This window comes from Salmo salar, chromosome 01 (genome assembly GCF_965601325.2).
Source record: "Salmo salar chromosome 01, fSalSal1, whole genome shotgun sequence".
NCBI classification, from domain to species: domain Eukaryota; kingdom Metazoa; phylum Chordata; class Actinopteri; order Salmoniformes; family Salmonidae; genus Salmo; species Salmo salar.
In genome coordinates, this window is record NC_138291.1 from 77,987,649 (window position 1) to 78,013,890 (window position 26,242).

The 26,242-nt window shown below is 42.2% G+C and overlaps 1 protein-coding gene across 1 annotated transcript in view; it reads left to right on the forward strand.

The window, feature by feature from the left end:
* loxl4 (lysyl oxidase-like 4) overlaps positions 1-15,866 on the forward strand; it is a 61,109-nt gene extending 45,243 nt beyond the window's left edge. Inside the window, exons 12-15 of the mRNA XM_014214833.3 lie at positions 1,195-1,310; positions 1,531-1,667; positions 12,658-12,769; positions 12,961-15,866. Coding sequence (XP_014070308.1) covers positions 1,195-1,310; positions 1,531-1,667; positions 12,658-12,769; positions 12,961-13,031 — 436 coding nt within the window. The 3' untranslated portion in view covers positions 13,032-15,866. The remainder of the gene's footprint in view (positions 1-1,194; positions 1,311-1,530; positions 1,668-12,657; positions 12,770-12,960) is intronic.
* The last annotated feature ends 10,376 nt before the right edge of the window (positions 15,867-26,242 follow it).

The following is a 26,242-nucleotide window of genomic DNA, read 5'->3' on the forward strand; positions in this document are numbered from 1 at the left end:
GAGTTAGTGACAGGTTAGAGGTCTGTGTGGGAGGAATAATGTCTTATTGACTTGAACTGAATTGAGTTACTGACAGGTTAGAAAACATGTGAAGGTATGACCTCAATGTCATTAAGTAGAACAACTGCTGTTTGTACAGAACCTTACTCACGGAAACGTATGGCCCACATAAAGCTTTGCTTTGATAATGTTATGAATACACATTTTGCTGTTCTGTTGTACTTGTCTCTTAGTGGGTGTCATTGTTCAGAACATTGCAAGCGAATGACGCCTCACTTTCGTTGCATCACTTTTCTTACTGCTGACACTAACAAAATATTCAACCTATTGTGACCTCAATGTAAGTTAGTAGATGGCGTTTGTATAAAAACTGGCTCATAGGGTCACATAGAAACCAGTATTTGTTGAATGGCCTTAGTTCGTTGTTGGTCAGTTACTTTGATATAAATTACATCATTTCCCCACCTATACATGTGACACATTCCTCTATCCTGGTCTTCTATCCAGTCAGGAACTTTTGCCCCCAATTAAAGCCATTTCTTGTCAGATAACGAGAGTGTGTTCTGACTGTCGTCATCGGAGAAGAAGGAGTCATTTAACCCTCCTAGGTGTGTTCTCTGTAGAGTTCTGTGTATGTGTGTATTCTGTTCCAGCAGGTTGCGGGTGGCCTGGCGGCATGTTGTCATCTACCCAGATTCATTAGCTGTCCACTGAATGTGTGTGTGTAATGACTGTGTGTGTCTTAATGAGTACATTGAGATAAATTGAGATATAACTGAGCCACTCTGTGTTACACAGTCTGGGGGTTGTACAGGGCCGCCCCGCCTTTCTTAATCTGTTCCAATAACACAGGAGTGGTGTGTTTGTGTCTGCACATGTTCGTGCATGTCTTAGTTCATGCATGTGTGCGTGTGTGCTTGCATGCATATGTTCCTGTGTGTGTGCACGTGAATGCATGAATGTGTGTGTGGGTGAGTGAGTTTCAATGCCCCCCATTCACTGTGAGTGTGTAATCAGCTCTGTGTGTGAGCGGTGCTACCTAGCAAGTTCTAAAACAAGCTTCTATGAGAGGTGTCACTCTGACACCCTGCCCCATGTTTTAGTGGTGAGGTCACTAGGCTACCAGACATGGGGACCTACTGTTGTCATTCTGAAACACACACACATACACACCCTATTATTCTGTGTTACCAGGCACTACCACAGCATTGAGGTGTTCACCCACTATGACCTGCTGACTCTGAATGGAACCAGAATAGCTGAGGGACACAAGGCCAGCTTCTGTCTGGAGGATACATACTGCCCTGAAGGTAATAACACCATGTTATTAACATGGATGCCACAGCAATGTCACATGCTATTAACATTTATAACAACCATTTATTTTAAATAACTTGGCTTCATATGCTGTCCATGACCTGAATTATTCCTGGACCATGGTTAATCTGTTTTTATTTTATTTATTTGAGTCACTGAAACTGGCTCCAAAAACGTTGAAGAGTATTGTCACTCTTCTTGTCTGTGTGTCAGGTCTGCATAAGCGTTTCTCCTGCTACAACATGGGCGACCAGGGCATCTCAGTGGGCTGCTGGGATACGTATCGCCACGACATCGACTGTCAGTGGATTGACATCACCGATGTCAAGCCTGGAGACTACATCTTCCAGGTACAGGCACGCACACACACACACACACACACACACACACACACACACACACACACACACACACACACACACACACACACACACACCACACACACACACACACACACACACACACACACACACACACACACACACACACACACACACACACACAGGTGTGCTTGATTAAGCTATAAGTTTGCACTTTTGAGACTATCTCATTGGTTCCTTTGTACCGCGCACATTTTTTTAAAAGTATGTTGAAGTATTTGACATGTGACTGAGGTCTGCAGACCCCCCTCTGTGATATGTGATACCATGAGAGACTGCTATGTTGTATTAACCCCCCCTCCCCACACGCACACTTCCTTTCTGTCATGACCCTGTCTCATGTTCATCAGCAGTGTCCTTGTGGGCGTCACCTCAGGATACATCAAATACTCCAACTCCCATCAGCCACCACTTCTGTCTCAGACTACTAATCCCAGTATGCCGTCCCAGGGGCCAATTAGGCTCTCGATTCTTTTTATATCTCAGCCATGGGAAAGCCATGGGTAACAGTCAACGTTGCTACAGTGAAACACTCTATCTGTTAATGAGGGTTATGGTGAGACTAGCTCCCCCAGTAAAACTCACTGATATCTGTTAGCTGATGAGAGAGGGGTTACAGGGAAACTAGCACCCCCGTAATTACTGGTACTACCTAATTACTCCCTGCTAATGATAGGGGGGTTGTGGTAAAATTCGTTCCCTAAAGACTGTGCTACCTAAGCCATGGGAGTCAGTTGAGAGGTTACAGTGAAGACGGTTCCCTGTTTCATCACACACTCTCTAAGTGTCACAGCCTGTTTTATTTAATCACCCTGCATGTCTCTGTGATAGACGTACACACACACATGTTCACGGACACACACACATGGACATGTATTTTAGGCATGTAGAGCAGGGCTTAATTATAGGTGGTGGCCCTGCCACAGCTATGATGAGAAAAGGAGGAGAAGAAGAGAGGATGAGAAGAAGAGAGGATGAGAAGAAGGGAGGATGAGAAGAGAGGATGAGAAGAGAGGATGAGAGGAGAGGATGAGAGGAGAGGATGAGAAGAAGAGAGGATGAGAAGAGGAGAGAATAGAAGAAGAGAGGATGAGAAGAAGAGAGGATGAGAAGAAGAGAGGATAGAAGAAGAGAGGATAGAAGAAGAGAGGATAGAAGAAGAGAGGATAGAAGAAGAGTGGAGGAGAAGAAGAGAGGAGGAGAAGAAGAGAGGAGGAGAAGAAGAGAGGATAGAAGAAGAGAGGATAGAAGAAGAGAGGAGGAGAAGAAGAGAGGATGAGAAGAAGAGCGGATAGAAGAAGAGCGGATAGAAGAAGAGCGGAGGAGAAGTAGAGAGGATAGAAGAAGAGAGGATAGAAGAAGAGTGGAGGAGAAGAAGAGAGGAGGAGAAGAAGAGAGGAGGAGAAGAAGAGAGGATAGAAGAAGAGAGGATAGAAGAAGAGAGGAGGAGAAGAAGAGAGGATGAGAAGAAGAGAGGATAGAAGAAGAGAGGATGAGAAGAAGAGAGGATGAGAGGATGAGAACAGGAGAGGATGAGGAGAGTGCTTGGGAGACTAGGAGGAAGAGGAGGACAGGGGTGAGTGATAGAGATGGGCAATTCCACAGTAGCAGAGTGACACTAAGACTTCGATTTTTCACTTTAAAATGTATGTCAAACAAAAACCAACAATTGTACAGTTAAACAAACCATACAACTTTTTCAACAGAAAATTTTACAAAAACAAATTTTCTTGAAGAACAGTGTAGATGCAAAGTTGGGTAACAGAATGATGGCATAAACAGCACAAACTTGTTCTTTAAGTACATTTCTTTTTGTAAAATGATCAGTGGAAATTGTTAAAAGTAGTCTTTGTGCAGTTGTATGGTTTATTTAACTTTGCAATCATTGGTTGTGGCTTGACATACATTTGAAAAATCTGAGTCTCAGTGTCACTCTGTTACCTTACCGTGAAATTGCCCAGATGCGTGTAACTAGTGGAGAAGTTATAGTTTTGACAAAGGAAGCCCCTGTTGTACAATCTACAGTAATTCAAACTCCAGGGCCTATTCAGTGGGGTGCACCATTCAGGGCTTGTATTCACAAAGTGTCTCGGAGTACGAAAAAATATATGAATATGCTTGTACTCACTACTGCAAGTCATTCTGGATAAGAGTGTTTGCTAAATGACAAAGAATGTAGGAGTGAGGATCTAGGATCAGTAGATCTATCTATCTATCTATCTATCTATCTATCTATCTATCTATCTATCTATCTATCTATCTATCTATCTATCTATCTATCTATCTATCTATCTATCTATCTATCTATCTATCTATCTATCTATCTATCTATCTATCTATCTATCTATCTATCTATCTATATTCACAAAGACAACAAAAATAGGGGTGCCATACAAAATAGCTCAAATCAAATGTTATTTGGCACATGCGCCGAATACAACAGGTGAAATGCTTACTTACAAGCCCTTAACCAACAATGCAGTTTTAAGAAAATACCTGAAATAAAGTAAGAGATAAGAATAAGAAATAATTAAAGAGCAGCAGTAAATAACAATAGCTGGGCTATATACAGGGGGTACCGGTACAGAGCCATTGTCAATGTGTGGGTCCACCAGTCTCAACGTCAACAGTGAAGAGGCGACTCCGGGATGCTGGTCTTCTAGGTCCAGTGTATGCGTTATTTTGCCCATCTTAATTTTTTTTTTTTTATTGGTCTGAGATGCAGCTTTTTCTTTGCAACTCTGCCTAGAAGGCCAGCATCCCAGAGTCGCCTCTTCACTGTTGACGTTGAGACTGGTGTTTTGTGGGTACTATTTAATGAAGCTGACAGTTGAGGACTTGTGAGGCAGCTGTTTCTCAAACTAGACACTCTAATGTACATGTCCTCTTGCTCAGTTGTACACCGGGGCCTCCCACTCCTATTGCTATTTTGGTTAGAGCCCGTTTGTGCTGTTCTGTGAAGGGAGTAGTACACAGCGTTGTACGAGATCTTCAGTTTCTTGGCAATTTATCGCATGGAATAGCCTTCATTTCTCTGAGCAGGAATAGACTGACAAGTTTCAGAAGAAAGTTCTTTGTTTCTAGCCATTTTGAGCCTGTAATCGAACCCACAAACGCTGATGCTCCAGATATTCAACTAGTGTAAAGAAGTCCAGTTTTATTACTTCTTTAATCAGCAGAAAATATTTCAGTTTTGCTAACACAGTTGAAGTCGGTAGTTTACATACAATAAGGTTGGAGTCATTAAAACTTGTTTCTCAACCACTCCAAAAATGTCTTATTAACAAACTATAGTTTTGGCAAGTCGGTTAGGACATCTACTTTGTGCATGACACAAGTCATTTTTCCAACAATTGTTTACAGACAGATTATTTCACTTATAACTCACTGTATCACAATTCCAGTGGGTCAGAAGTTTACATACACTAAATTGACTGTGCTTTTAAACAGCTTGGAAAAATCCAGAAAATGTCATGGCTTTAGAAGCTTCTGATAGGCTAATTGACATCAATTGAGTCAATTGGAGGTGTACCTGTGGATGTATTTCAAGGCGTAAACTCATTGCCTCTTGGCTTGACATCATGAGAAAATCTAAATAAATCAGCCAAGACCTCAGAAAAACAATTGTAGACCTCCACAAGTCTGATTCATCCTTGGGAGAAATGTACCACGTTCATCTGTACAAACAATAGTACGCAAGTATAAACACCATGGGACCACGCAGCCATCATACCGCTCAGGAAGGAGACACGTTCTGTCTCCTAGAGATGAATGTACTTTGGTGCGAAAAGTGCAAATCAATCCCAGAACAACAGCAAAGGACCTTGTGAAGATGCGGGAGTATTCAGGTACAAAAGTATCTATCTCAACAGGAAAATGAGTCCTATATCGACATAACCTGAAAGGCCGCTCAGCAAGGAAGAAGCCACTGCTCCAAAACCGCCATAAAAAAGCCAGACTATGGTTTGCAACTGCACATGGGGACAAAGATCGTACTTTTTGGAGAAATGCCCACTGATCTGATGAAACAAAAATAGAACTGTTTGGCCATAATGACCATCGTTATGTTTGGAGGAAAAAGGGGGAGGCTTTCAAGCCGACGAACACCATCCCAACTGTGATCACATGGGTGGCAGCATCATGTTGTGGGGGTGCTTTGCTGCAGGAGGGACTGGTGCACTTCACAAAATAGATGGCTTCATGAGGATGGAAAATTATGTGGATATATTGAAGCAACATCTCAAGACATCAGTCAGGAAGTTAAAGCTTAGTCGCAAATGGGTCTTCCAAATGGACAATGACCCCAAGCATACTTCCAAAGTTGTGGCAAAATGGCTTAAGGACAACAAAGTCAAGGTACTGGAGTGGCCATCACAAAGCCCTGACCTCAATCCCATAGAAAATGTGTGGGCAGAACTGAAAAAGTGTGTGCGAGTAACGAGGCCTACAAACCTGACTCAGTTACACTATCTCTGTCAGGAGGAATGGGCCAAAATTCACCCAACTTATTGTGGGAAGCTTGTGGAAGGCTACCTGAAACGTTTGACCCAAGTTAAAAAATTTAAAGGCAATGCTACCAAATACTAATTGAGTATATATAAACTTCTGACCCACTGGGAATGTGATGAAAGAAATAAAAGCTGAAATAAATCATTCTCTCTACTATTATTCTGACATTTCACATTCTTAAAATAAAGTAATGATCCTAACTGACCTAAAACTGAATTTTTACTCGGATTAGCTAACACAATGTGCCATTGGAACACAGGAGGGATGGTTGCTGATAATGGGCCTCTGTACGCCTATGTAGATATTCCATTAAACATCAGCCGTTTCCAGCTACAATAGTCATTTACAACATGAACAATGTCTACAGTGTATTTCTGATCAATTTTATGTTATTTTAATGGACAAAACATTTGCTTTTCTTTCAAAAACAAGGACATTTCTAAGTGACCCCAAACTTTTGAACGGTAGTGTACGTGCTTTCAGCACATCCCATTTTTTTTCCAGTGATTGAACATTAGCTAGCAGGACGGAAGGCAAGGGCAGATTAGCCACTCGTCGTCTGATCCTCACAAGGCACCCTGATCTTTTTCAGCCCTCCCCTCCGGCGCCATCGTAACAAACTAGGAAGACATTTTTGACGTACCAATTCCCAGTGGTGGAAAACGTACCCAATTGTCATACTTGAGTAAAAGTAAAGATACCTTAATAGAAAATGACTCAAGTAAAAGTTACCTGGTAAAATACTACTTGAGTAAATGTCTCAAAGTATTTGGTTTAAATATACTTAAGTATCAAAAGTAAATGTAATTTCAAAAATATACTTAAGTATCAAAAGTAAAAGTATAAATAATTTCAAATTGCTTATTAAGCAAACCAAAAGTTTTATGGATAGCCCGGGGTACAATCCAAAACTCAGATCAGAGGCAGTAGGTATGTTCTCTTGATAAGTGTGTGAATTGGACCATTTTCCTGTCCTGCTAAGCATTCAAAATGTAATGACTACATTTGGGTGTCAGGATAAATGTATGGAGTAAAAAGTACATTGTTTTATTTAGGAATGTAGTGAAGTAAATGCAAAAGTTGACAAAATATAAATAGTAAAGTAAATGACAAATACCCAAAACAACTACTTAAGTAGTACTTCAAAGTATTTTTACACCACTACCGATTCCATGGCACAGGGTGTATGAGTTGATATATAAAACGACGCAAGATTCAACACTTCATATTTTTCAGCTGAAATGATTGTACAGAATTCTTGCCACGAACAAAATGTTGAATATTTGAGACATACAACCATCGCAGCTCTGCAGATTTTGTTGCGAGGATACAGAATCAATAGGCCATTTGTTCTGGTATTGCCCTTAGGTAGCCTGTTTCTGGTCTCAGATTCCGGAATGGCAAAAAAGCATAACATTATTCTAAAATTGACCCGGAAATAGCATTTTTGGAAGTTTTGGAGAAACCTGGTCAGTCAATTACTAGTATACTCATACTTTTAGTAAAATTATTTATCTTCAACTTGCAGTCTGTGGATTCTATTTCATTAGATAGATTCAAATTCTATTTTAAACATCACAGCATATTTGAAAGACATTTAGAAAGTGTAGAAATCCGAAGTGGGTGGCCAGAAGAGATAAGTGGGATGGGCAGAGGGAAACTGAGGGTGGGATGTGGAACTGGAGACAAGTGGGAGTGAAGTTGCTCGGCGGGGGATAGAATGATGGTCAAAGATAAAATGTAAAAAAAATATTGTTTAATTAACTGACACTAAAAAGGAACGTTGTTACATCCAATGCCTGTTTGCCTGAGGCTGATGCCACGCAAGCGCTTGTATGTGCGTACACATGCATACACATACTCGCATTCAAATGCACACACACACATGTAAATTGTGCCAAACATGCACACAAACGCATACAGTTGGACTTGCAGTTTTGATTTTTGTTGTTCTTGATGCTTTTTATTTTTGTATTGTTTTCTGTTGTTTTTGTTTGTTTCTCAGTTTTTTGTCTTTTGTTATTTTTGTTGGTTGTTGGTGCATTGGGTGGGTGGTGGTTTTGGTTGGGTTAGAGGGGGATGGGGGCTTGGGGGGTGGAAGGGGAGTTTTTTTGGGGGGGGGGACTTGTGGGTGTGTCTTGGATGGTTGAGGGACAGCTCTCGTGGGGAGCTATGGTGGGATCTTGGATGGTTGGTGGCCTGGTGGTCGGGAGCTTGGTCCAGTGGCTAAGAGGTGGCTGGTTCAGGTCCCCGATTCGACTGGGTGGGGGATCTGTCCTTGTGCCCTTGGGCGGGGCGCTTAACCCTGGTTGCTCCTTTAACCAAGTGTCCATGCTGAAACACCGAGGTTTACACACTTTCCAATTCAGAAGCATTGTCCGTTTGACTAAAAGGTGGGCCAGAGCAATGCGTTGTGTGATTCTAACTTGGCTATTACCCAGCCTACTCCCTAGTAAGCACACTAGAGGACACAGTGGGATACACACATTCACGATTTCAGACAACAACAAAACATTACCTCAGTCCAGAATCTTTTGATGGCTGGACATTATTCAAATGAAGATCAATCACAGGGCATACACACCACAGAAGTTGAAATATCTGGATCCCACATCCATACCCTTTGAGGAAATACACTTCAGAATTGATTTAAGCTGTAAATAGGGTAGAAATGCTATGTTATTTAGGCCAAACTCTGATATCAGCTCTTGGAATGGTATGATCTCTCCGTCCCTTATGACCTGCCCCACCTGACTGATGTTTTGGCATTGCCAGGTAATATTAGCCAGTGTCTTTCCCCCCTGCGGTAAACAAGGAATCGTTCCATGTTATAGATGAAAGGAGGGATGCTCCATTGATATATAACCTTTTATGAAGTATCTTTGCTACTTCACAAGATAACTCAAGTAGTGGATTATCTCTCTTGCGGTGGAACTTGGGGTAATAGCATAGTGATGATAAGGAGACCGACTTATGTTCTGTCACAATTTCTTCCTCTAGCCACTCCCAGTTGCCTCCTATTCCCCCATTTTTATAGCCCCATGCCAGTGGGTATCTTGCATTATGACAAGTAGTACAAATACACATCAGGAACACCTAACCCACCCTTGTTTCTTGACATGGACAGTTTTTTGTGGTTCATTCAAGGTTTATTTTCTTTCCACAAGAAACTTGAAAATAAACTGTTAATCTCTTTAAACCAGTGCTGAGGGAACTGAAATGGTATAGCTGACATAAGGAACGATAGTCTAGGGAGTGTGTTCATCTTTATCACCTCTGCTCTATCCCATAGTGATAAAGGTAGAACTGTCCATCTCTTAATGTCGGCCCCAATGGTTTTAAGGAGACCTGGTCCATTTTAGATCAAATATTTTATTAACTGGCGACTTGATACTTATCCCAAGATATGTCATGCCTTGTGGTTTCCAAAGGAAAGAACCAGTACCCAGGTGGGCCGGAAATAAGTGGTGGTTCAGAGGAATACTCTTACTCCAATTCACCTTATATCCAGAAAATTGGACAAATGCTCTTATAACCTGTAACACACTAGGTATCAAACTGCTGGGATTTGACTGTAACTAAATTTAGAGAGTGCATAGAACAGGTACGACCATTTCTATTCTATCAAATGCTTTCTCTGCATCCAGCGATACTGCTACCTACATTTCTACATTTGAGAGAGACGGACATTTAATAAAGATCTAGAAGCTCTGTCCTTGAACCACGCAGGGTTAGAAATAGTTCCATTAGAAACAGTTAATTTCCCCCCATAAAATTCCTTTGCTGTTCTTACAGGCCTTTTCTCACTCTGTTACACATTCCGATGGCCCAAGCCAACCGGCTACAGATGACAAAGTCCAACACTAATTTCAACAGAGGCCAGGTTTTGTGTATTCTCAAACTTGAAAAAGTTGTTCTGGTGTTTTTTTGTTGGTGAAATTTAGAGTTGCTGTCCTGTGTAACTGGCTGCAGCCTGTATTTAAAGTGGGTGTAGTAGGTTTACATAGTGGCTATAAGGGAAAATGTGCCCTCAGTATTATCACAGTGTGTTTGTGTGTGTTTTAGCCTGCCTGCCTGTGTTTTCCTGCATTCGCACGCATGTGTGCGCGCGCGGGTGTGTGTGGGCTTACAGAAGAGAATGGCTATGTCAGCAGCTGTGAAAGTAGACTGTTAGACTGGCGAATAACTGCCTATTAGAACATGGTAAAGCTCAGAATAGCACCTATTACAGAAACGTATACAGTCATGGTAATGCACTCTGTAACTACTGTACCTTTTTAACCTCCAACTAAATGACTCCTTTAATTCAGCTTAAGTCCTCAACTCAACATAAGGGTGTTCTTTAAGTAAAGGGCCAAGAGTCATTTTAGCCAATGAGGTAGACTGCATAGGCGATGTGGAGTTTGAGGCTTTTATTGTGATCGATTTTGATTTTAACATGACATTTTTTTACAGAATGACATTACAATGAACAGCACAGAAAAGTGGAAATGGAGCAAACAGGTTGAGGCTTCCTCTGAAAGATTGTTCAGTTATAACTCAAATAGGGAGACTCAGTTGGGCATATGGAATGGCCATACTTTAGTCCTGTGACGAACCATACAACTCTCAGCATGTACACCCAGTGGGTGAAAATATGTTTGTTACTCAACATTTATACTAAACTTACAACCTTCCATACAGTAGTCAAAACTATTGATGAGTTTTCCTCAGGCTGCTATTGAAGCAGTGTCTTCCAGCATTTATTTTATGTTTCTCACAATGGGACAAACAATGGTTTTATTATAGTGTCTTGACATTATACATCTTTACAACTCTATAAATTGATTGTTACTCAAAGAGCAAATGGGGATCTCATCCATCCGTCCCTCTATATGGAGAGAAAAGTACTGTATTTATTTCTCTTATTGAAATATGGAAAAGCTATCCCACTTTTTTATGGAAACGAATAAGACTGACTATAAAAACAATACCAACCATGACTGACTTTTAATGACAGAGACCATCTAACAATTTTACATCCAACTAATCTTTATTTCAGATGTCTCTTTCAGTCTGGGGACGCTAGCGCACTCTGCACATATTATTACTCTATGGGTGTGTCCCAAATGATACCCTAGTTGCCATATCATGCACTACTTTTGACCAGAGCCCTATAGGCCCTGGTCAAAAGTACTGCACTACATAGGGAATACGGTACTATTTGGGACGCAGGCTTTTACTCCTCTCTCTTCCACGCCACGGGTCTGGTACGGCGGGGAGACTTGAGGGGTAAGAATGAAATGAAATTGTAACACCTGCCAACTAGGGTTACCTTAAATGGCAGTTTCTGTTAAATGAGAGGGGACACCTCAACCTTATGAAGACACACAGGTCTGTGACAGGCCACCTATTGAGCTGGGTCATGAGCAATGCAATGGACCAGGCAACACTTGATCAATAATATATCTTTTTTTATTACAATATTCTTCAGTTACAAGATTACAAACCACCTGGCAATTTCTTTCTGTTTACCAATATAGATAGCAATCAATACTTACCTGGAGGGTGGCTTGCACACTACTCAAAACAATTAGAATACCTAGGACTACAATCGCGCTACTGACACTTTAAGAGCAAATAAATGAACATTGTACATAATTTCATCATCATAACAAATCTACCTGGTGAAGATACCATCACCGCAAGCATATGGGAGCACGGGAGTGGCGCTTGGATCGAGAACTTCAAAAAACAAACGATAAGCGACAACCTTGAACGCAGGGCAGACTATGTTAGGACGGACACCACTAGGCGCTAGCTCCAACCAGAGCCCTGCAGCTTAGACCTTTGTAGTTTGCACTGACAGCTTGCATCTTGTACTCCAAGTGCACCGCAAGTTATAAAGGAGGCAGAGGGCGTGAACTGCAGTAGTTTAGGGGAAGCCCCAATCACAGGAGGAGGGTGGTTAAAAACGTTCATACAATTAAGCACAGCAGATCTCCAAGTCACAGCAAACGCATGCACTCAATTAAGGGCAATCAGCAATACGTTTTGATCAATCATTGGTGAAACCACACATAGATCAGTGAAAATGTTGTTAAATAGGAAAGCTAAAGTCCACCCTCTGACAAAATGATAAAATCCTCCCTCTGTTTTCTAATAAAGCAGTGTGGTAAGAATTGAGTGAGTGGCTGTAAGTCAGGAGATCAGACAACCATAATTGTCTTACATTGTAATAACTATGTCTTTACTCTCTGGCTCTGGCCCATTACAGGGCTCAAGTACAGTCAACTACTGATACGTGCACAAAGAACAAGTACAATCTCTATTTGAGTACAGTGAAGTTAATCAGTCCCAATTCAAATATGTTTCTTGTTCTGCCTGCTCTGGTTTAGTGCACTCAGTCCATTGACATTGCATATGGTTGACTATACTAATAGCTATCTTCTCTGTCTTTGTCATATTGCAGGTGGAAGTTAACCCTTCGTTAGACATGGCTGAATCGGACTTCCAGAACAACGTGATGAGATGTCGATGCAAATACGACGGACACAGAGCATACATGTATGGATGTCACGCAGGTATGGGAAGTTATTTCACTCTCGTTAACACACATTCACACTCTTGTTTTCTATCCATGTCTTTATCTCTCTCTCTCGCGCTCTCTCTCTCTCCTCTTCTCACTCTTTATCTCTCTTTCTCTCTGTCTCTCTTCCTCAATCTCTCTCTCTTTCTCGTTTGCTCTCTAACTGTATGTTGTTTCTTCTACCAGGTGATGCGTACAGTGCAGAGATTGAGGACCTGTTCGAGCACCAACGGCAGATCTCCAATAACTTTGTCTAGGCCCATTCAGGGCCCAGCGTTGGCTCAGTCTGGTGCCCAGCGAAGAGGGCTCAGAGCTGGGAACAGACTTCTCAGGGTGGCCTGGAGTCTGGTGGGTCCAGGGACTCCTGCCCCACAACACTAGAGGACTCACGGAATGGCACCTGTCCACCGCCCTGACCTGCTCTTGACTACACTGCCCAAAATACACCACAACCAGGAGAAGACCATCACCCTTACCACACCCAACAGTCAATAGCAACTGAGAGCAGGACAGGTGTCACCAAGGCAACCAAATTAGTTCAGTTAACAATGGATAATTAAAATGGTATGGATTCAATCAACTGTTAGGTCATTTGATAGTTTATGAATGTGGATTACTAGTAATTTAGCTGCTCAAAGTTTGTATGAATTAATTCTGATTAAGATTAAATTATTATTGTCTGTCCATGATTTAAAATGACTAACATATGCTTGGTCCTGTATACCCGCGTCCCAGGAAAGGGGAAAGAATGACTGAAAAGAGTTCTGCGTTATCTGTTGGTCTGTCTGGACAAATGTCTCCTACATCTACATTATCACACTATTGGTACTATTTGACCAAATCACAACCTTCCTGTAGACTTTGAGGTCCGTAGCTCTACAGTGGACCTCAAGGCCCGGGTTTGAATACATAGTTGTGTATGAACGTTTATCTTAGTTTTTACAATTTAATTAGCTGTTTTATTATTGTGCAGTCATATTCTGATGTGTTAACCATTTTTTTCTCAATATACTGTAACTACAGTAGAACTGATACACAAAATGAAATACAGTTGAGTTAGTTAACATTTCTCTCTTCTGTTTTTAAATTAATATTATATGAAGGCCTTCAAGTTGGCTTTTGTGATTTTATCTTGATACCAGCCAAGAAAATGTAACTTGATGCAGTTTACTTTATTCTTTACTGTGTTAACTGAATTTCGATGCTTTTGGTGCAAATCTTTTCATAATATGTAATGCTGCAGGTTAATTTATTTAAGGCTAACGCTTGCATACTTTTTATATTGATTAAACATATAAAACAAACACATTTTCACCCAATAAGTCACTCTCTAAGTTATACACTAGAAAAAAGGGTCTACCTAGAACCGATGGTTCTTTGGCTGTCCCTGTAGCTTTTTGAGAACTTTTTTTGGTTCTAGTTAGAAGTCTTTTTGGTTCCAGAAAAAAAAATGTTGGGTTCCAGGTAGAAAATATTTTCTTAGAGTGTAACTTCAAAGGGTTGTGTCATCTTAACTTTTCGTATTCCTTTCACCAAATGGCAAACTGAGAGATAGCTGTGCCATCCATCCCAGTGCACTTCTCCTTTTCCTTTTCCTGGCCTTCCCAGTGTGAGTGAAAGCAGGTTTGGTGGTAAACCCACAGTTCTATGGCAGCCAGGTAGGCAGTGTATAAAAAGCCTTTAATTAGCTGTGTTAGAGTTAGAGTAAGCATGGGGCATACACAGAGAAACACTGCAACTGTGAACTCTGCTGTCACCAGCTATAGGCCTGGGTAGGATAGACAGACAATAGAGGGAGAGAGGGGGAAGGGAAGGGGGAAGAGAGAGGGTGGGGGTAGAGAGGTAACAGAAAAAGTTTGACAGAGAGGCCCAGAGAGAAACAGACCGATAGAGATAGAGAACACTGCCTTTGAATGGGCAGAAAGCACAGGAGGTTGGTGGCAGCTTAATTGGGGAGAACAGGCTCGTGGTAATGACTGGAGCGGAATCTGTGGAATTGTATAAAATACATCAAACACATGGTTTCCAGGTGTTTGATGCCATTCCATTTGCTCCATTCCGGCCATTATTGTGAGCTGTTCTCCCCTCAGCAGCCTCCACTAGCAGAGAGACATCATAGAGAAAGAAAGAAAAGGAAAGAGGAGAAGCCTTGACGTGGGAAACACAAAAGATTTTACTACCAGTGAAAATCCACCATGGCCACTACTGCAGAGACCGCATAACTGGCATAATGAGCTCCTAAAGAGAACAACATGTTTGTCTGAAAGCAAAATAAACAGCTGGATTCAAACAGTCAACAGCTGCTACTGCTGTTGGGAACTGCTAAAAGCTAAAAGCAGATGCTAAAAGCAGATTAGAAGTTGAACCTTGCTTCATCCATGTAGTCTTTCAAATATACTGTATCTATCCATTTCCCAGTTGAATCAGTATTGGTGGAATATTCGATTTTCTATACAATGTCTCCATTTTGAGTCATCCATGTTTGTGGCATGTATGCCATAGCTGACTGGTAGATGGATCTGTTTGTGTTTTATCCTTATCTTTTGCATGAGTTGGCTAAAATGGAAACAAATCTGGCGCAAAGCTAGTATGCAGACCTTCCTCTGTGCTCTTAAAAGACTGACAGGACACTATAATGTGGCGTGGTCGGCTGTAAACACTAGAGTTCCTTAAAACCCCCTAGAGTCTATTGACGCACCAATCTATATAAAAATCTGTCAGTTTAAGCTAGATTTATCCGTTTTTTTTTGCATGGGCTGCGTCTCAATCCGCCTATGTTGCACTTTCCGCATCTGCGGTGGAAAGTGACAAAGCTACAGTGCTGTTTGTCAGACCATGAGACATCCCGAAAATCTATCTTCTCATGAAAACCTCTGTTGCATCCAAACGGTTTGGCCTAAAAAACTCTATAGAAAATGGAGACTCACAAACACAATTGTGTTCTCCGTTTTGTTCTACGATCCCCACAAGTGTCACAGGACTAATCTAAAGGCAACCCATACAAATTAATGGGAGTATGGAGGTAGTTTAAACCAACAAAAATAAGGTGTTAAATATGTGTCAAATAAATACAAATATTTCCTGAGCTTTCATATCTCCTTATTCTTTATGATTTATTGATTGACTGTTTCTTGCCATTTTTGAATGTGTTATTCAATGCGTTTCTATGGGCTATGGTAGTAAAGGCCAAATTCAATATTTTTGATACCTAAATGGGTCCTAAAATTCCAAATCAAATAGCTAAATGATCCATGGTATGACCTTCTTAAAACAATTACATATGTCAGCTTAGAACCACCCCCCCAACAGCTTAGACTTTTAAGAGTTTTTTATGAATATCTTTAGCAGATTCCTTTGGGTTCCCTGCCCACTCAATTCACATTTCATGGGCTTTAGTTATTGCCGTCTTGTCTTCATCAACTTTTATATCACAAAACACCTCCATGTTATTATGAAACAGTGTTAAGTTAACCCATATCTTTCTTACACACACACACACACACTTTTTAATCAATAAAAGCTGTAGATGAAATCAAACTAAATACAGCTTAGAGGTGTCACTACAGGGGTATTTAATCATGTCAAAAAAACATTTTATAGCTTAATATTTGTGTTTTTTAATTGTATTGTGCTTGTGTACAGTTGCTATTGACATAATAATATAGTCTATTCTGTGTTGTTATTTAATTTTTGTATTATGTTCCATAACTTTAATAATAACTCTGTTTTTGATTCGTATCCATCACAATCACTACATCTACATCATATATTTTACTGTATGTACGCATATCCATGCTGTTGGAATATCTAGCGTTGGGATATCTATAATGTTACATGGCCAGTTTGCCAACCGGTTGTCATATGCGATAATGTTTGAAACGGTATGCAGTGTAAGCTGAATGTGTGAGCTAGGGTGCTTATTTAATATTCATATAGAAAGCTTGTGCTCTCAGAGACTCAAATAACTCCCAAAACCAAATCTTTGATTCATGTGTGACCAAAGTATTCTTTCATGAAATAAATGATCAATTCCTATGTCAAATGGTTTCACATTTAAGATTTGTTTCATGTTAATGACTTTACTAAAGTGATTTATTTTGAGAATTTGATGATGTTGCTATGAATAATTGGTTTATGGAAAACCGGAATTGGACTTTGTGACATTTTGCCAATGGAATAGTTGGGATAGCTGTGGTTAAGTACTGGCTGGCTGGCTTGGCTCCATAGATGAGTTACAGCACAAATATCACTACATTCATTACTGTGAATCAATAAAAACCATCATGATACAAGTTGTCTCCCCTATCTGTTTCTTTCTCCTCATATTACTTCTCTTGACTGTATTCTCAGGTCAGGACTATTTCCTCACCCTGTGACCTGACTTGGAAAAACTCTGGGCTTTTTTTCCCCTCTTCAGATCACATGATTGAGAAAAACTCATGGCCCATTCATGATGAGTTTGCCACAATGCTGTTAAAGTACTTTTTATTTTGGAGAAGGGACCACAGTGAGTGCAGGCATCTATCCCATCCCAGCTCTAAAAATGATTAGAATAGCCAACTAAGGCCACCATTAGTGGAATCAGGTATGTCAGAGCTGGGCTGAAACAAAAACCTGCACACACTACAACCCTTCATGACTGGAGCTGCCCATCCCTGTCCTACACGCTCCGTAACAAAATTATAACGAGCACCGTTTAGACTTTTATAAGTGTATGAGTAATGGTAAAAACAATTTCAAGAGTCTGCTGAAAAGTACAAGTTGTAGAAAAAAACTAGTTTTAATGTTAGCTTTTCTGTTACTTAATTTTATTTATTTAAATTTTTATTTCACCTTTATTTAACCAGGTAGGCCAGCAAAAGAGCAAGAGGGTAAGTAATAATATGGGGATGAGGTAGTCAGGTGTGCTATTTACAGATTGGCTGTGCACAGGTACAGTGATCGGTAAGCTGCTCAGACAGCTGATACTTAAAGTTAGAGAGGGAGATAAGACTCCAGCTTCAGAGATTTTTGCAATTCATTCCAATCATTGGCAGCAGAGAACTGGAAGGAAAGGCGGCCAAAGGAAGTGTTGGCTTTGGGGATGACCAGTGCAATATACCTGCTGGAGTGCAGGTGGGTGTTGCTATGGTGACCAGTGAGCTGAGATAAGGCGGGGCTTTACCTAGCAAAGACTTATAGATGACCTGGAGCCATTGGGTTTGGCGACGGATATGTAGTGAGGGCCAGCCAATGAGAGCATACAGGTCGCAGTGGTGGGTAGTATATGGGGCTTTGGTGATAAAACGGATGGCACTGTGATAGACTACATCCAGTTTGCTGAGTAGTGTTGGGGGCTCTTTTGTAAATGACATCGCCGAAGTCAAGGATCAGTAGGATAGTCAGTTTTACAAGGGTATGTTTGGCGGCATGAGTGAAGGAGGCTTTGTTGCGAAGTAGGAAGCCGATTCTAGATTTAATTTTGGATTGGAGATGCTTATTGTGAGTCTGGAAGGAGAGTTTACAGTCTAACCAGACACCTAGGTATTTGTAGTTGTCCACATATTCTAAGTCAGAACCATCCAGAGTGGTGATGCTAGTTGGGCGAGAGGGTGCTGGCAGCAATCGGTTGAAGAGCATGCACTTAGTTTTACTAGCATTTAAAAGCAGTTGGAGGCCACAGAAGGAGTGTTTTATGGCGTTGAAGCTCGTTTGGAGGTTTGTTAGCACGGTGTCCAAAGAAGGGCCAGATGTATACAGAATGGTGTCGTCTGCGTAGAGGTGGATCAGAGAATCACCAGCAGCAAGAGCGACATCATTGATATATACAGAGAAAAGAGTCGGCCCGAGAATTGAACCCAGTGGCACCCCCATAAAGACTGCCAGAGGTCCAGACAACAGGCCCTCCGATTTGACACACTGAACTCTATCTGAGAAGTAGTTGGTGAACCAGGCGAGGCAGTCATTTGAGAAGACAAGGCTATTGAGTCTCCCGCTAACAATGCGGTGATTGACAGAGTCAAAAGCCTTGGCCAGGTCGATGAAGACGGCTGTACAGTACTGTCTTTTATCGATGACGGTTATGATATCGTTTAGGACCTTGAGCATGGCTGAGGTGCACCCATGACCAGGTCGAAAACCAGATTGCATTGTGGAGAAGGTACAGTGGGATTCAAAATGGTTGGTGATCTGTTTATAAACTTGGCTTTCAAAGATTTTAGAAAGGCAGGGCAGGATGGATATACAGTTGAAGTCGGAAGATTACATACTGTTACGTTCCCCAGTTTCTGTGTTGTGATTTTGTTTGTATGTGTTTGTTTCAGGATGACTTACTGAAATTCTAAGCAGCTGATTGGTCGGCCCCATCGATGATTGGAGATCTGACCCCGCCCTCTCGTCAGGAGACACAGCTGTCTTCAATCCCGACTCCTTCTGAAGCTATAAAAGCCAATGATCCTTTGTTAGGCTAGAGAGTTGATGGTCATGTCCAGTGTTGGTTGTTGCTCAGAGACAGGTTTTTGTAAAGTATTTTGTAGCCCCTGCTTCTAAGGTATGTGTGTCCCCATAGGACGCAGTGTTTTTGATTATTGAAAATGTTTACATATGTTTGTATTATTCTGTTTCATTTGTTCCCAGGAGGGAAGGGGAAGGCACCTTGGGAGTGCTTAGGCAAGAGGCCTGCGGGTATACATATACCCGTAGTATGTACTCTGTCAATGTACACTAGGTAAGACCTGGGCGGACCACCCCCTGTATTTTGGATAGTGTGCCAGGTGGTGCTAGTTAAGTTGTGGGTAGGAGAGGTGGCTCTTTAACTTTTACTTTCTTTGCTTTGGTTCCGTCCAGCCCGTTTTCCCAAAACTACCGTGTGAAGGAATAAATTCCCTATCAACGGTAAATTCTCTGCCTTTGTCATCCTTACCCGCACCTACAATCCCATTCATCTTTCACTCCACGTTGCGTTGTAGCAGGGTGTTGCGTTCCCTCTTCCAAGAGGCGGATGTAACACACACTTAGGTTGGAGTCATTAACTCATTTTTCAACCACTCCACAAATTTCTTATTAACAAACTATAGTTTTGGCGAATCGGTTAGAACATCTACTTTGTGCATGACACAAGTTATTTTTCCAACAATTGTTTACAAACAGATTATTTCACTTAAAGTTCACTATCACAATTCCAGTGGGTCAAAAGTTTACATACACTAAGTTGACTGTGCCTTTAAACAGTTTGGAAAATTCCAGAAAATGATGTCATGGCTTTAGAAGCTTCTGATAGGGTAATTGACATAATTTGAGTCAATTGGAGGTGTGGATGTATTTCAAGGCCTACTGACATACTCAGTGCCTCTTTGCTTGACATCGGAAAAATCCAAAGAAATCAGCCAAGACCTCAGAAAACAATTGTAGACCTCCACAAGTCTGGTTTATCCTTGGAAGCAATTTCCAAACGCCTGAAGGTACCACGTTCATCTGTACAAACAATAGTATGCAAGTATAAACACCATGGGACCACGCAGCCATCATACCACTCAGGAAGGAGACACGTTCTGTCTCCTAGAGATGAACGTGCTTTGGTGCGAAAAGTGCAAATCAATCCCAGAACAACAAGGACCTTGTGAAAATGCTGGAGGAATCAGGTACAAAAGTATCTATATCCACAGTAAAACGAGTCCTATATCGACATAACCTGAAAGTCCGCTCAGCAAGGAAGAAGCCACCGTTCCAAAACTGCCATAAAAAAGCCAGACAACGGTTTGCAACTGCACATGGGGACAAATATCATACTTTTTGGAGAAATGTCCTCTGGTCTGATAAAACAAAAATAGAACTGTTTGGCCATAATGACCATCATTATGTTGAGGGAAAAGGGGAGGCTTGCAAGCCGAAGAACACCATCCCAACCATGAAACACGGGGGTGGCAGCATCATGTTGTGGGGGTGCTTTGCTGCAGGAGGGACTGGTGCACTTCACAAAATAGATGGCATCATGAGAAGAACATTATGTGGATATATTGAAGCAACATCAAGACATCAGTCAGGAAGTTAAGGCTTGGCCACAAATGGGTCTTCCAAATGGACAATGATCCCAAGCATACTTCCAAAGTTGTGGCAAAATGGCTTAAGGACAACAAAGTCAAGGTACTGGAGTGGCCATCACAAAGCCCTGACCTCAACCCAATAGACAATTTGTAGGCAGAGCTGAAAAAGTGTGTGCGAGCAAGGAGACCTACAAACCTGATTCAGTTACACCAGCTCTGCCAGGAGGAATGGGCCAAAATTCACCCAACTTATTGTGGGAAGCTTGTGGAAGGCTACCCGAAACGTTTCACCCTAGTTAAACAATTTAAAGGCAATGCTACCAAATACTAACTGAGTGTATGTAAACTTCTGACCCACTGGGAATATGATGAAAGAAATTAAAGCTGAAATAAATAATTATTATTCTGACATTTCACATTCTTAAAATAAAATGGTGATCCTAACTGACCTAAGACAGGACATTTTTACTAGGATTAAATGTCAGTCATTGTGAAAAATGTATTTGGCTAAGGTGTATGTAAACTTCCGACTTCAACTGTAGGTCTATAACAGTTTGGGTCTAAAGTGTCTCCCCCTTTGAAGAGGGGGATGACCACGGCAGCTTTCCAATCTTTGGGGATCTCAGACCATACTAAAGAGAGGTTGAATAGGCTAGTAAGTGAAATAAGACAAAAATTACTAACCAAAACAGCAATAGACAAGGCATATTGACATTAGGGAGAGGTATGTGTAGCCGAGTGATCATAGGGTCCAGTGAGTAGCTAGGCAAGCTGGAGGCACGGCGATTCAGACAGCTAGTAGGTCGGGGCTAGCAGCAGGCTAGCAGATGGGCCTCAGGGGGACGTCGCAATGGGAGAGCCTGTTGAATCCTCAAGGGACGGTTATGTCGGCAGACCAGTCGTGATGGATTGGCGGGGCTCCGTGTCAGCAGCAAAGGGTCCAGGCCAATTGGCAGAAGAGGTATTGAAGCCCAGGAATGATCTGATTGAAGGGCCTAGCTCGAGGCTAGCTCCAGGCTAACTGGTGCTTGATTCGGGACAGAAACTCACTCGGACGGTTACGTCGATAGACCAGAAGGTGATAAATTGGCGGAGCTCCGTGTCGGCCACAATGGGTCCAGGCCAATTGGCAAAAGAGGTAATTAAAGGCCAGGGATTGCTTGATGAATCTCATTTGACTAGCCGGGAGATGGGCCTAGTTCGAGGCTAGCTCCAGGCTAACTGGTGCTTGCTTCGGGACAGAGACGTTAGACAGGAGTAGCCACTCGGATAGCAGCTAGCTAGCTGCGATGATCCAGAGTGAAGGTTCAGAGCTTGCGGTAGGAATCTGGAGATGTGGTAGAGAAAAGCAGTCCGATATACTCTGGGTAGATATCACACTGTGCAGACTGGCAGGAGTTGCCTGGGCTGAGGCTGGCAGTCCGAGTCAACGGTGATGACTGCTAGCAGTAGCTAACTGACTACTAGTTAGTAGCTAGTTAGCTGGCTAGCTTCTGAAGAGGTTTCCGGTTCAAAAGTGTAAAAATAGCTGATCCATACCACATTGGGTGAGGCAGGTTGCAGAGAGTATGTTCAGTCCATAGATGGAAAATGGGATTAAAATATATAGAAAGAAAAACGATATATACAAGGGAAGGGACAAGACAATCAAAACAGACAACCCACTGCTACACCGTCTTGGATCCGAAATCATATGCAAATACTCAGCACAGATCATTCCTGTGGGGAACTGAGAAAATCCCACAAAATAGTTCTGTAACTAAAGTACACACAGCTCTTTAGAAACTAATGGTTGAATTCAATAATTTCAAACTGTGATATGGGAGGGATGGGTTGAAAGCACCCAAATGTTACAAAATGTTTTATTAAAAATGAAAGTTTGATTTGATAACCAAACACCTGACACACACAAACATTGCCTGACTGGTTTCTTTCACACACACACACACACACACACACACACACACACACACACACACACACACACACACACACACACACACACACACACACACACACACACACACACACACACACACACACACACACACACACACACACACAAACCAAACTCAATACAGACTTAAAACAGATGCTTAGGATGGATAAAAGACTTGAAAGAGACGCACCTGGGATAGTGTACATACCTTACATACACGCATGCACGAACACACACACACACACACACACTCAGACACATTTCAAAGATGCCTGCTTATCGTGAGAGATCGGAACATGAGAGAGCGAGCGCCAGAGAGCGATGGAGAGAGGGAGACAGAGAGAGTGGGAGGTGAGTTGGTAAACACCCCGCCAGCCGCCCTGTTCTTGTTTTATCCTGACTAAACTAGTCTGCTTTCTGTTAGCAGCACGTGTTGTTGTTATGAGAACCAGTGGTAGTACCAGACCCAGCCAGCCTGCCCCCTCAGGGGACCTCAGGGCTGGCTACAATGGGGACTGTGTTCACCACTCAATGACAGACCTGTCCCTGTATACGACCCACACCCTGTCACTGATATCTATAGACATTCATCCTTTCATTGACATAGAGTTAGAATGGATATAACTGTCATTCACCCTACATAGAACTGGACTGATAGTTCTATGTCACCTACATAGAACCAGATTGATACAGTATAACCGTCATTCACCCTTTCAGTGACATAGAGCTAGTGTGGATAGAACTGTCATTCACACTATCATCTTCATAGAACTGGAATTGATAGAAATCTGTCATATACAATGGATGGGTGTCTTCTTCCTGAATGGCCTAGGCGATATGATAATCTGATCCTAGATCTGTGGTGAAGGGTGACTTCTACCTTGTGTTTACAGGAACTGTGACTGGTAGAAACATCATAGGCCTACATGTCTATGGTCCCCACTGCCAACCTGCAGTAAACCCGCAGGTCGGCAGGCCTGTTGAACGTGGAACGAGGGAGAGCTCGATATATTGTTTTTTAAAGTTTTGAAAGTCTCTCTTAAAAGTGTTTTATTGAAAAAGTTTGGTTACCAGCTAGCTACCTTTTGAGTTTGGATCCTGCGACACGGTTGGCATCTGTTACTGGGACCGTTGCTATCTGTCCAGGGATCCTGCCGGCCAAGGTGCTGAGGAGTTGCTTGGTGTAGCAGCTAGCCTAGCTGCCTACCAAGCTAGCAGGGTTTCCTTGAGTGCTTAAATGCAGGGACCGCGGACTGCGAGGAGTAACAGCGTAGCCTACATTGCCATGACAAAGACCAAAGCCGTTGGGAGTACCATTGAGGACAGTGGTGTCGCTTTATCAAAGGTGAAGGATCTTTTAAACAAACAAAAATAGTTTTGCATGCAATTGTTACAACAACAAGAAAATAGCTTCAAGTGTTGTGTCCAAATACTGGTGGAGTCAACTAATAAAATAATGGATGACCTGACCAGAGAGGTCCAGGACCTGAAGAACAGTTTGCAGTTCTCTCAGGGTCAGCTCAATGAGTTTAAATAGGTAAACGGCAAGATGACAGCAATCTGTAAAACACTGAGAGAGGACATCAGTTATGTATGTGAATCCATGATAACAATGACGGAGTAATCAGATTATCTCAAGGGACAAACAGGTTGGAACAACATTCTTGTGGACGGAATTGCAGAATCTCCACATCAGGCCTGGATGGAGTCTGAGGACAATTATCTCTGAAAACTGAATACGGACCACAGGAAGATTGAGGTGGAGAGCCCACAGGACTGTAAAAGGTGACAGGTGACAGACCCAGCCCGATAGTGGTCAAGTTCCTGAAGTTCAAGGACAATGTAGCTGTTCTGGAAAGAGCCAAGAACTTGAGAGGAATGTACATCTTCCTCAACGAGGACTATCCTGAAGCTGTGCGCCAGAAGAGAAAATAACTTGTCCTTGCCATGAAAGCTGCCAGAGCGTGTGGGGACATTGCATACATCCGCTATGACAGGCTCATTGTCCATCCTCCCTCCCAAAAGCGAATGAGAGAGCCAAGCCTATGCGTTCGTAGCTTCAACCCCGCACACACACACACACACACACACACACACACACACACACACACACACACACACACACACACACACACACACACACACACACACACACACACACACACACACACACACACACACACACACACACACGGACTGCTGAATGTTTATTGTTTCTCTTGCTTTGTTTGTTATTTTCAGTATTATGTCTATCTCTGATAAGCTACCCAGGAAAGGGCTGAAAATAGCCCATATTAATATATGTAGCCTTAGAAATAACGTTCATGAACCCAATAACTTGCTAACATCAGATAACATTCATATATTAGCCATTTCCGAGACTCACTTAGATAATTTCTTTGATGATACATCAGTAGCAATACAAGGATATAACATCTATAGAAGAGACAGAAATACTTATGGGGGAGGTGTTGCTACACAGTGCCCTCTGAAAGTATTCAGACCCCTTGACTTTTTCCACATTTTGTTAGGTTACAGCCTTATTCTAAAATTGATTAAATTGTTTCTTCCCCCTCATCAATCTACAGACAATACCCCATAATGACAAAGCAAAAACAATTTTTTTTTTTTTTTTTTTGGGGGGGGGGTCTCCCATTCTTCTCTGCAGATCCTCTCAAGCTCTGTCAGGTCTCTCCAGGGATGTTTGATTGGGTTCAAGTCCGTGCTCTGGCTGGGCCACTCAAGGACATTCAGAGACTTGTCCCGAAGCCACTCCTGTATTGTCTTGGCTGTGTGCTTAGGGTTGTTGTCCTGTTGGAAGGTGAACCTTTGCTCAGGAGCAGGTTTTCATTAAGTATCTCTCTGTCCTTTGCTCCATTCATCTTTGCCTTGATCCTGACTAGTCTCCCAGTCCCTGCCGCTGAAGAACATCCCACAGCATGATGCTGCCACCACCATGCTTCACCGTAGGGATGGTGCCAGATTTCCTCCAGATGTGACGCTTTGGCATTCATGCCAAAGAGTTCAATCTTGGTTTCATCAGACCAGAGAATCTTGTTTCTCATGGTCTGAGAGTGTTTATGTGCCTTTTGGCAAACTCCAAGAAGGCTGTCATGTGCCTATTACTGAGTAGTGGCTTCCGTCTGGTCGCTCTACCATAAAGGCCTGATTGGTGGAGTGCTGCAGATATGGTTGTCCTTCTGGTAGGTTCTCCCATCTCCACAGAGGAACTCTAGAGCTCTGTCAAAGTAACCATGGGTTCTTGGTCACCTCCCTGACCAAGACCCTTCTCCCCCGATTGCTCAGTTTGGCCGGGCGGCCAGCCCTAGGAAGAGTCTTGGTGGTTCCAAACTTCTACCATTTAAGAATGATTGAGGCCACTGTGTTCTTGGGGACCTTCAATGCTGCAAAAATGTTTTGCTACCCTTCCCCAGATCTGTGCCTCGACACAATCCTGTCTCGGAGCTCTACAGACAAGTCATTCAACCTCATGGCTTGGTTTTTGCTC